We start from the raw sequence: 12,500 nt of genomic DNA, 5'->3' as shown, positions 1-12,500 counted from the left end.
CAATATTTTTGTGTGTGTGTGTGTGTGAAGGTGGTGTATCATGAGCAGCATGTGCAGTGGTTCTGGAATAAACATCGCTCTCTATTCCCTAATGCCCGACTTGTTGGACCTGAAGAGAATCTAAAACACGATCAGGCCAGAACCATGGCAGTGTAAGACACACACACACCACACGATCTCACACACACACTCTTCTCTTTAAATGTTTCACTTTGAATAGTTGAATTGACCAACTATTTAGTGTGTATTTTTATTTACAGTTACATGTTTGTACCAGTGTTTATAACCTGTGTGTGTGTGTGTGTGTGTGTGTGTGTGTGTGTGTTAGGGAGATGTGTAAGAATGATCCAACCCTTGATTACTACTTCAGCATTGACAGTGATGTGGCTTTAATCAACCCTGACATTCTGCGCATCCTCATCGAAGAGAACAAGTATTACGCACAAACACGCACAAACACACACACACTTTTAAACAGAATAAGTGTTAATATTTCACTGAATTTCCCCCCCCACCCAGGCCTGTAATTGCCCCCATGTTGTCCCGTCATGGTAAACTCTGGTCTAATTTTTGGGGAGCTCTGAGTCCTGAAGGATTTTATTCTCGTTCTGAAGATTACATCGAGATTGTACAGGGGAAAAGAGTGTGAGTTTACCATCCGCCCTGTGTGTGTGTGTTTGTGAGAGAGAGAGAGATTGTTTGTCAGTCAAGTTAAATTTTGCATATATTTTCTGCATATATCTGATCTCTCTCTCGCTCTCTCTCTCTCTCTCAGTGGAGTGTGGAACGTTCCATATATAACACAGGTGTATTTGATACGTGGTGATGTACTTCGTACTCGTCTTTCCCACGTGTCCCTTTACCAGGAGGATGGTTTGGACCCAGACATGGTGTTCTGCAGAGCAGTTCGGGACCAGGTATGTGTGTGTGTGTGTGAGCGAAACAGTTCATGAATTATCTGTTGCAGAAGGCTTTTTCTTAAATATTTGTGTGTGCGTGTGTGTTTTCTTGTGCAGGGTGTGTTTATGTTTGTATCCAATAGGGATGAGTTTGGCCGGTTGATCGCCACCAACAACTACAACATCAGCAGACTGCATCCAGACATGTGGCAAATATTTGACAACCCCATTGTAAATGCGCGCACACACACACACACACTGTTTCGTTCAAGAACTTCTCTATAATGATAGAAATACATCAGTATTTATTTTACTGAGACTGGTTTACTCTCTCTGTGTGTGTGTGTGTGTGTGTGTGTGTGTGTTTGTGTGTAGGACTGGAGAGAGAAATATGTCCATAAGAATTACTCTCAGATCTTTGAGAATGGTGTGGATCTGGTGGAACAGCCGTGTCCAGATGTTTACTGGTTTCCTGCCTTTTCAGAAAAGATGTGTGATGATCTCGTCGAGACTATGGAGCACTTCGGCCACTGGTCCGGGGGGAAACATACGGTCTGTGTGTATGGGTGTGTCCTCAGCATTAGTTAATGTGAACTATGATTAACAAAATCTGTGTGTGTGTGTGTGTGTGTGTGTGTGTGTGTGTGTGTGTGTGTGTGTGTGTGTGTGTGTGTGTGTGTGTGTTTCAGGACGAACGTTTATCAGGTGGATATGAAAACGTTCCCACTGTCGATATTCACATGAATCAGATTCAGTTTGAGAAAGAGTGGCTCAGATTCCTGAAAGATTACATTGCTCCTGTAACTGAAAAACTTTATCCAGGATATTATGCAAAGGTATACACACACGGGCGCGCGCGCACACACACACACATACACCAAACTTAACTGAAATTTCTGCCAGATTTCAGGAATGGTTCCAAACTTTGGAAGTGATTGCACAGTGAATGTTTCGTTCAAATCCCAGCACCACAAAGATCTCAGTGCTGGGCCCCTGAGTGGGGCCCCTAACCCTCACGTGTGTATATATAAGCTAATTGTAGGTCACTCTGAATAAGGGCTCCTGCTTACATTTACGGTATTTTGCCTTTATCCGGAGTGAATTACAATTATCTTTCATATAACCAATCAGGTAAGGACTAAGGGCCCAGCACTGAGAGCTTAGTGTTGCTGGGATTTGAACACATGACCTTCTACCCCGAATTCCAGCAGCTTAACCCCTGAGCTTCCATCTAAATATAAATGTGGTGTTAATCACTAGCGTAAATATAAACTGTGTTACTGCTCATTTGTGTTTAGCCACGCCCACAAAACTCCATAAAAGGAGCAAAGGGAGGTGGCAGGTGCACAATATCATATCAATAATAAATGCTTATAAAATTGATTTATAAATAAATCCAATCATATCTCTTAAGGGGCCAGTTGTGTTTATCTTGTGTAAGTAAAATGGGGTGTATTTGTATCAGGCTAAAGCTGTGATGAACTTTGTGGTTCGTTATCATCCTGATGAACAACCTGCACTCCGCCCACATCACGACTCATCAACATTCACAATCAACATTGCTCTGAACAGCAAGGGGAAAGACTATGAGGTATACACACACACACACACACACACACAAAGATTTTACTCCATAAGAACAGTTCTGCACTTCTATTAATACTAATTATATCTGTGAAATTGTGTGTGTGTGTGTGTGTGTGTTTCAGGGAGGGGGATGCAGGTTCTTGCGTTATGATTGCAGAATTGAAGCTCCAAGAAAAGGCTGGTCTTTAATGCACCCAGGACGTTTAACACACTACCATGAGGGTCTTCCTACAACCAAGGGCACTCGATACATCATGGTCTCATTTGTAGACCCCTAACCGTGTGTGTGTGTGTGTGTGTGTTTTGGTGAAAAGTATATTTCAAAAATGCTCTAAAACCTGTTATTGAATAAAAAAAAAGTTTTCTTTTTTTTTTTATCTGAATGCAACACTTTTACCTCGTGCCTTTAGTTTTATTTCTTTTACAAGTTAGTTTTTAAACTGTTGTATATTTGTGTGTAAAACAGATTACTGTCAGTTTTGTACAAAGTGTTTTAAATTATTTGATGTAGATGATAAATAAAAGCTGAGAAGAGTAAAGTAAGTCTTTATTTTAACAGACAGAAACACACACACACACACACACACCCCTTCACTCACTATGTGCTCCAATGTTTTCAGTTTATTGTGAAGATACAGACCTCCTCTGTTCATGTCCAACACAATGGGTGTGTATGTTGGGGATTTGTGTGTTTTGCCCTGCTCATCCCTCTGCCTTGACTTTTACACAATATCATTAATTAAAGAGCTTCTCATGAGCTTCAGGCAGAACTTCATCAACTGCAGCTTTCAGCCAGATGTTTACATACACACCTGTCACATTCTGTATGGGTATAAATAAATGAGTGTAGTGTGTTATGAGAGTGATTTGTGTGCAGTGTGCAGTTTGAGATTTTATTTGTTTATGGTTGAGGTTCCCTCTATGCTGTTCTTCTCGACTTTGGAGCCATAAACAGGTGAATAATTAATGCAGGGCTGTGTCAGTCAGCAGAATTAACGCTCTGTGTGTGTTACCTGAGTGTTGGAAATTTTTTCAGATGGTATTTATCAGTGATCAAGACTCAGCAGGTATGGCAGTCTTCAGTCTTTTCATCACAGATAATTCTGCAAAGATTTGTGTGTTATTTAGGGTGAAAGATTCAGTGGATTGAGTGGGTTCTTGTGCATGCTGTTAAGTGTGAATTGGGTGAAGGGTGTGTTAGGGGTGGGAAGAAAATGTGTTACGTGAGAAGGGTGCATTTGGAGTGTAAGCAGTATGATTGGTGTGTTTTAAATAAGAGGATTGAGTGTGGGATATGAAGGTTTTGGTTGGAGCATGTGTGCAGTGAATACAGTGGTTGGGGCTGGGTCAATTCAATTCAGTTTTATTTATATACAGTTTTAACACTAGCCATTGCCATTAAGGATCTTGTGTAAAAAAGATTTTAATCTGTAATTTAGAAGAGTAACAGTGATGAGGAGAAACTCCTGGAGATGATAAAAGGAAGAAAATTTAACAGGAACCAGACTTATCTGGGTCAGGATAACTGGCATCTTAGTAGTAGCATGTGAGGGAGAACTTTGTTTTTTCAACAGAGAACAGCTATTAACAAAATGCTTGACTGAACAAAACTTGACACTTGTGTCTGAGTTTTTATTGTTTGTGGTACCAACAAATAACCTGCATCTTTTGATTAATGTAGGTGAGGAACATAATAGACTCAGAAACTGCGGTGTAAGACCCTTCAGTGTTTGTCAGTAGTCTTGAAAAATACATTCCAGTGTAGACTGATCAAAATGGGGGTGGTCATCTTTTCTAGTTCTGATAAGGCTTTCTCTGCTGACCTAAACACTATCAGAATCACTGACTTTTAATTATTTTTCTACAAATATGTATTAAATTATCCCCAATAGTTTATTCTCTTAATTTCATAACTTTTCTCTTGCTTGAGCTGCTTCCTCTACTCTACGTTTAGGTTAGAGTTAGAGATTTCAGCCATATCACATCACACATTGCCAGGGTTAAAAGAATTTGCCACAAGTCCTTTAGAATCAGCACTCCAACACCTGTAGCACCTGTAGTGTAAAGTACATGTTGCTCAAAGCTGTTTCTTTAAGCACTAGGTCATCTAACACAGTGGTCCTCAACCCCCGGGCCGCAGACCAGCACTGGTCCGTGGGTCACTTGGTACCGGGCCGCACAGAAAGAATACATAACTTACATTATTTCCGTTTTATTAATTATCTGATTCTGAACGATGTTTTATTTTGGAAAATTCCCGAATTTTCTCCTCCACATCTGTCTATGACTCACTCTTGATGTAGGTCATGATGCCTCGGTCACATGTCTTACGTCCATCCACTAGCGGCTCCTGCCGCTAACACATAATACATTACTGCTAAATTCAAACCCCCAAGAGAGAAAACAATTAACAAAAAAACAACAGTGGATTCACAATTATTATTATATTTAGAAAATATTAGTTTTTTGCCGGTTGTATCATTTTAATTTGTTGTATTTATCACCAAAAGACTGGCATTTTAATTGTGTTTCAGAGTGCGCACTAGTCAGAGCTCTCAAACCACATCTGCAGCTAAAATATATTCATGTGGATTTAATAGCTGTTTTTTTTATTCCACAATGGCTGACACAGGAGAAGAAATTGATTGGTTCAAAGACAGACTTCAACATAAGTTCGACAAAACAGTTCAAAACTGTTGTTGCACTTTTTTATGAACCGTTTATACTTTTGCATTTTTTCACTGTAAAATTTGTACAAAAACAAACAATTTGCCTTTATTTTAAATAACTAGGAAAACCATAATGCACAGAAATGCACTGAAACATTGCAGTGAAACGCAGGAAACCCTGGGTTGATGTGATGAGCTGAATATCGATGCTTGTCCTGGAGATGATGTATGTGGAGGTGCAGTTGTGGCTCCAGTGAAAGGAGACGTGTTGAATTGTGTTTTTTTGGGTTTCTTGCTTTAGTAATAACATTCTTTGTCACTGTATCAGATTCTGTGTGTGATGCAGCGCTCTGTTCTACTGCACTTCTCTATAATACTGATGGTTTTTATAGATGTGGTGGGATTAAGGGGTGTATTGATTCAGGATTTAGCAGAAGGAAGTTAACAAGCATCCACTGTCTAATGTTCTGTACACAATGTTTATCATTGTTAGGCTAAAATGTACAATCATGTATTTTCAGCATAGCAATGGAAGATAATACCATGTTTACATATAATTTCACTCGTAAATCTCTTGTAAATCTTGTGTTAGCCTCCAGCATTTTTATCTGCCTTCAAGACCGGATTAATTGGTGTGTTATAAGGTGAATGTGTTTCGATCAAAACACCTTGTGACAATAAATTGTCAATTAATGGAGCAATGCTAACATTCTTCTCTTTTGACAATAGATATTGTTTAACAAAAAACGGATACGGTTTTACCTGGATTAAACGTGCCTCGTATTACCCTGGAAGAAATCTGGTAGTGTCTGTGGCTCAGTTAAGAGCATGAGGATGGAAGGAAAAGACAGTGAAACATTGGTTTCAAAAAACAGAATTTCCATTCCCATTTTGTGCATCATATCTCTTCCTAAAAGGTTTAAAGGCAAGTTTGAAATTATTTTAAAACTATGATAAAAATTTGTACCAGTCGGTGTCACCACAGGCAAAAGGTTAGTTACAGGACATGAAATTGGAAATCTATCTATTCCCTAATAGATGAACTTCCCTTTTCTCCTAGGACCTCCTTCATGAGTTTTGTGCTGAGGCTGGAAAGCACCACTTCTTGTTGCAGCAAAGAGCATAAAGGGTTAACTAAACCTGGAGCAGAGTAGAAACATCTAGCAGCATCTAAATCTCTAGGAAAAATTTGACAATTTCACTCCATCATGCCAAATGATCCAAATAAAGATTAGTCCAATAACTGGCACTAGTCCTATACATCCAATCTTTGGGGTTTTTCTTCTGGCAATAAGCGAGAGATGTCATGACCCAACTTTTTTACACAGAACAAAGAACAGACACAACACATAACACTCAGACAATACACACAACACTAGGCACCAGGGGGATGGTAGTCTTAAAACAAAAAAGTAATTAAATCTCTCCAATTGGTTTAGAAATTTTGTAAGTTAGGAGAAAAAATAGACTATAAAGCCAAAACAGAATTGTAGTCTTTCGTTCAATCACTTATTTCTGCACTTAAAAAGTATTTGTAGATTATTTTAACAAATACCGCACATTACTGTAATGTAAACATAATTGAACAATTACCCATGTGGTAGTGGATGATTGCGAGTGTGAGACACACCACGCTTATACCCTTCGTGGTTTCAATGGTAACTCTATTTACTTTAATTTTCACAGCACCATCATTGATTTTCTTGGGAGACATTTTTCAAGATTTTTAGTGAAATAAAAATATAAAACAAAAAAAAGTTTAAGTTTTTGCTGCACTGAACAACGAGAGCGACCGAGTGATACGTCATCAACTAAGCGACTGATGCTACCCTCGGCTGAAAACGGGGAACCGGCAGCTCGTGCCTTCGAAATTTGCTTGTGAAACGGTAAAATTTTCTCAGTTTGCTTGTACTATTAGTTGCTCGTACAACAGGGTTTTACTGTATTAGACAGACCGTAAAAAACATCATCTAATCTTGCATCTTAACATCTAAGGTGAGGAAAACATTGTTGCGACGGATTCATCCCACCAAAGGAAATTGTTATCATTAATTGAACAATTTTTTTAATTTTTTTTATTATGCCCAAACAAAACTTAATTCTTGGAGAGGTTTTCCATTTGATCTACGATGACCGTGCCTTTTCTGATCAGGGAAGAATCTCACAGCACACAGCATGGTGCATATGTTCTTCTTCAGTTTAATGCAGATAACAGACAAGTATATATACACACTGGAAAAAAACCTGAGCTAAAACTGGTCCTGATTGGGTAAGAAGACATAATAACCAGAGATGTCTGAGTCCAGATAAAGATTCCTGTATACCTTTCGTACTCTCATCGTAAAGATCCTATAGACACTGAACAAACAACAAAGGAATGTGTTTAGAGAACCAGTGTGAGGCCCATCTAAACTCTAACACCTAATAAACCGGGATTTGCAGCAGTGGATGTGTTTGTGACTCATTATTACAATAAATGTGGAAGTACTGCATTTTTAAATGCATGTTGTTGTTGTGTACTGCTTATACAAATTCAGTAAATACATTCGTTATAAGTTTTCCATTGAAAAACAGTGATCTGAAATCGCTGCTTGAGGCTTAGACCTTAATGATGTATAGTTAGTCAGCATCAGAGAGATCGGCTCTAGAGAGGAGTAACCCTTTCCCCAGCTGGACATAGCTCCTGAACTCGATGGGTACGAAGGTCCCTTCCTGGAGTGCAGGGGTGAAGGGGAAATTAACTTTGGGACAGTGAAGGAGAAGCTGCTCTACAGGGCCTGTGTTTTTAAATAAGTGTGAGGGTGGACACCCAGTGAAGAAATGTTCTTGGTTTTAATGATGATATTAAACCAGAGTGGAGACACTGTACAAACCACCGTTGACCAAAAGAGCTGCCGACCTCCAGTGGAGGATTTTACACTGCATCATCTCTGTGAACTCTTATTTTGAACCCTGATGTTTTACAGGACTGTTCACCAAGAAAATTAGTTTGTCATGCTTTTATTCATTGCGCCAGGTTACAGTCATTGTTTGAGCTTTATTTATTTATTATTATTATTTATGCTTATTTAATGTTATTTATTTATCTTTTTAAATCCCAACCCTAACCCTTTCTCTCTCTTTCCATCTCTCTCCCCTCAGGATTTGGATGAAAGTGATGGATGTTAGAAAGGTAAGTCGAATAATATTCATTTGATCATCATCTATCATCAGAAAGGGTGGATAGAAGCAGGTGGGTCAGATAAGGGGGCCACATAATTTAACCTAATTAAACAAAAGCTATTTAGTATTATAATATTTACTTAAACTGAGAGGAACAAACACCTTGTTTACCTGAACAGGCAAAAGGGAATAGCAAACCCAATAGCAGAAGTAATTCTCTTACAGGAGGGAACAGAAAAACTTGAGAAAATAGCTATGTAGAGTCTAGCACAGAAGAAAGACTAGAATACAGCACTTTTAATTCACCAATACCAGCTTCAGCTTGGCCTCACAAGTGAGCATTTATTGCAGAGCAAATTTCCCTTCAATAGAGTCAAGGGCAGGTGAGACTGATTAAAAGTAATTAGATGACAGGCTGCTACTGTCTCCCTCTGGTGGCCAAAGCTGAACTGGAAACAAACCAGCTCCAGGCCTGGGCATTAAAAATGATGGCGCTTTGTAAAAGTCATAATGCACTGTAAAGTCTTTCAAATGGATGAGTTAATGCTTCCGTTTACTAAAAATCATAACAGAAACTAATTTGTCTTATAAAAATATTTGAATATACTTATAAACCGTAAAACTCTACATTGTACAAATGCTCGTTGTTATATTAAACATAATGTTTATTGGCAGATGGTATAACCAGACTAACACTCTGTTCATTCTGTTACACAGTATACATTTATTACATTTGTACATTGGGGGTGTGGTTAACATTTGGAGGGGGGTGGTTAGCATTCGGGGGTGTGGTTAACATTAAGTGTGGTTGAGTTAAGCCAGCATGACTAAAGGTTCTCTGTCTGTTTTTCCTTAGTCTCCTCCCACTTCTCCATCTTTCAAAGCTCCAGAATCTTTATTCCAGGCCAGTAAGTGCATGTGTATGTGTGTGTGTGTGTGTGTGTGTGTGTGTGTGTGTCTGTCTGTCTGTGTGGGAGGGTGTTAATCACATGGCTTTCCTCCTGTCCTGTACTGTAGGGGGTTTGGGAAGCCCAGAATTACTGAAGGAGTTAAAGCAGCCACACACACTGAAACCTGTTCACACACACACTGGCCTCACTACTGTGTTTTGTGGCCGTGGAAGACCTGTGAGTTTATCTTTCTCTCTCTCTCTCTCTCTCTCTCTCTCTCTCTCTCTCTCTCTCTCTCTCTCTCTCACACACACACACACACACACACACACACACACACATACACATCAGAGTGTACAATAACTGTTGTCTTTTTCTCTGTAGAATACTGCTGCAGTAAGGCAATCACAGACTCCACCCCCAGAGCTCTCCACCAATCAGCACACATCAAAGGGGCACCATTTTTCCAGTGGCACACAGAATTAGGGCCATCAGTGTTTTGCCCCGTCCCCCGGCTGAAAATTGTAAAGTGGGCATGTCTTGTTCAGTATATTTATGCATGACAGTGATTGCTGCTTTCTGCAAACCACTGTCATGATAACACACTTGTAGTGTGTGTGTGTGTGTGTGTGTGTGTGTGTGTGTGTGTGTGTGTGTGTGTGTGTGTGTAAGCTGTCAGGCTAATGTGTGTGGATAAATGTGTTATGCTTTCACTGTACAAATAAAATCTCAGAAACTATAGAGTATGTTAAGTCAGTACTGTGTGTGTGTGTGTTTGTGTGTCTGTCTGTCTGTGTGTCTCTCTCTCTCTCTCTCTCTCTCTCTCTCTATCTCTCATACACATGCACATATGCACTTCCTCTTTCACTGCCAAACACACACACCAACACCTACTAACACCCCCACACACACACACCAATGCCTACTGACCCCTCCACACACACACACACACACACACACACACACACACACACACACACTCACAGACTTAACATGACTTAACATACTCTGTAGTTTCTGAGATTTTATTTGTACAGTGTACATTTTATTTGTACCCCCGACACACACATCAACACCCACTGACAAGCCCCAACCCCCAACACACACACACACACACACACACACACAAACACCAACTGGCCCCCAACATGCTCACCAACACCTACTTACCCCCCACACAAACACACACATCTACTGATTCCCCCCCACACCAAGTAACCCCCAGCACACGCACCAACACACGCTAACACACACAAAAAACTAATACACACTAACACACCGCCATAACACACTCACACACCAGTGACTCAGGATCAGATAAAACCCACAAACCCAATTAGAATGAACCAAATGACACGACCCCTGAGAGTGAAGTATCTGAGCTACTGGGAAACTGAAAGCAGCTCCAGAGTAAAATGGAGTGTTGTGTGTCCCTGAACAGACACTACAGCGTGGCAGAGAACCTGAGCATGGTGTCTGATCACAAACTGAGACACACCTTGAAGAAGTAGAGACTCGGTGGACTTGTCTGGCCATGGAGACAGACGGGGAGACACATACAGTCCTGTCTGCCCCGAGAGCAGAGACTCTGCCAGCAGTGTTTACTGAACACAGTAGAGGCAGAACTGCACTTCCTCACTGAACACACCAAATACAACCACATTCAAACCCAAATCTTCACCAACATCAACCAAATCATCCTAAACCTAAATTGTTATTATAGTTATACTATAGTATATTATATTTATAGTTTATTCTTGTTGTTATTTCTGGTGTTATGTATCTGTATCTTTTATACTTTGGCAATATGAATGTCCATATTTGTCATGCAATAAAGCAACCTTTGAATCTTGACTCTTGAATGATACATTGTACTGCAGTACAAATGTCACAGAGATTAGTTCACTGCAAACATCAGTGTGTGTGTGTGGAAGGAGAATAAACATTTCAGCACAGAGAGAAAATAGTGTAAGAGAGAGAGAGAGAGAGAGAGTGTGTGTGTCGTACGTCTTTGTATGTATGTGTGTTAGTTTGATGATGAGACCACTGTTGCAGCAATACTTCCTGGTTGCAGCCATGTTGACTCTGCTTCTATTCCTCACCTCACTTTGGCTACGTGAGTACTCTCTCTCTCTCTCTCTCTCTCTACACATAAACACACACACACATGCCTCTCTGTACATGAACATCTATGTGTGTGTGTGTGTGTGTGTGTGTGTGTGTGTGTGTGTGTGTGTGTGATTACTTGCACAGCTCAGGGAATGATACCTGATTGTGAATCATCGTGGCTCCCATGTCTTACTGATCCCAACAGCAAAGTAAGGACAAACACACACACACACACACACACACACACACACACACACACACACACACACATATGTACTTGCAGGTTGTTTTTGCATGTTAATTTTTATAAAAGATAAGTCCCACCCCCATCTTTCCCACCACAGGTAACTCCAGTGGTGTTTGCAGGAAGTGATGTGGACAATGATGACATCATTAGAAGTGATATAATTCCCTCTTACAATGTTGTGATACCCGACTGCCCTGGACAACATTTTCATGTGTCCAACCTTCTTCAGTATTTAGACTCCGCCCTTAGCCCCACCTCTGATGTGCTATTGGAACCTTACCTGCTCTGCTGGGAGGAGCTAATCAAGTAACATCAACTTCTTAATACTGATTTAGTGAATTCTATTAGTCAATAGATGTGAGCAGTTTCATTTAGTAAACCTGTACTTACACACAAACACAAAAAACACACTTGTTTGCAGGTTTATGGAGGCACTTGGTCCTCTGGTTGGTTTTTTCACCTACAAAGTTCAGGAGAAAATCACTCTGATTCGCCAGCTGGCTGAGGAGGATTTTGCAAAACACAGACTACTGACTCCGCCCCTTAACAACTCCACACTTCTAACCCACAACCCCCCAGGCCCCGCCTACCATTCTGTTCGCTCCATGTTGGATACAGAGCTTCGGATGGGCATGATCAGTTTCAACAGACAGACACCTTCAGGCAGTCGTACTTTGCTCCGCCTCCATCGATCACTGCTGTGGCTGCAGCTGTTGCTGATGAAGCTGTGGATGGAGCCTGGTCCTGTGAGGAGAAACCTGGGTGAGGTGTGTGAAGAAGCTTACAGTGAGTCGTTAGCACCGTATCATCCATGGCTTCTACAGAGGGTCGCACGACTGGCCTTTAAAGCCATGCCTGAACACTCTGTACTGCTCAGCATGGTGTGTGTGAACACACACGAGGAGGCCGAACCAATCATTCGCATCATTGTCACAGC

At 40.5% G+C, this 12,500-nt stretch overlaps 2 protein-coding genes across 2 annotated transcripts in view; both read left to right on the top strand.

Annotated features, from left to right (window-relative positions):
• The window catches only part of plod3 (procollagen-lysine, 2-oxoglutarate 5-dioxygenase 3), a 6,826-nt gene extending 3,801 nt beyond the window's left edge, over positions 1-3,025 (top strand). The window contains exons 10-18 of the mRNA XM_046869165.1: positions 31-152; positions 329-433; positions 520-645; positions 776-917; positions 1,017-1,130; positions 1,275-1,451; positions 1,589-1,735; positions 2,365-2,490; positions 2,609-3,025. Coding sequence (XP_046725121.1) covers positions 31-152; positions 329-433; positions 520-645; positions 776-917; positions 1,017-1,130; positions 1,275-1,451; positions 1,589-1,735; positions 2,365-2,490; positions 2,609-2,764 — 1,215 coding nt within the window. The 3' untranslated portion in view covers positions 2,765-3,025. The remainder of the gene's footprint in view (positions 1-30; positions 153-328; positions 434-519; positions 646-775; positions 918-1,016; positions 1,131-1,274; positions 1,452-1,588; positions 1,736-2,364; positions 2,491-2,608) is intronic.
• A 7,290-nt stretch (positions 3,026-10,315) lies between these two features.
• The window catches only part of gltpd2a (glycolipid transfer protein domain containing 2a), a 4,950-nt gene continuing 2,765 nt past the window's right edge, over positions 10,316-12,500 (top strand). The window contains exons 1-4 of the mRNA XM_046869166.1: positions 10,316-11,323; positions 11,461-11,525; positions 11,661-11,869; positions 11,985-12,500. The exon at positions 11,985-12,500 is cut by the window's right edge and continues 2,765 nt beyond it. Coding sequence (XP_046725122.1) covers positions 11,227-11,323; positions 11,461-11,525; positions 11,661-11,869; positions 11,985-12,500 — 887 coding nt within the window. The 5' untranslated portion in view covers positions 10,316-11,226. The remainder of the gene's footprint in view (positions 11,324-11,460; positions 11,526-11,660; positions 11,870-11,984) is intronic.

Source organism: Silurus meridionalis, chromosome 16 (assembly GCF_014805685.1).
Source record: "Silurus meridionalis isolate SWU-2019-XX chromosome 16, ASM1480568v1, whole genome shotgun sequence".
In the NCBI taxonomy this organism is placed as follows: domain Eukaryota; kingdom Metazoa; phylum Chordata; class Actinopteri; order Siluriformes; family Siluridae; genus Silurus; species Silurus meridionalis.
The sequence above is the reverse complement of the archived record's forward strand: the minus strand, read 5'-3'. Positions and strand labels throughout refer to the sequence as shown.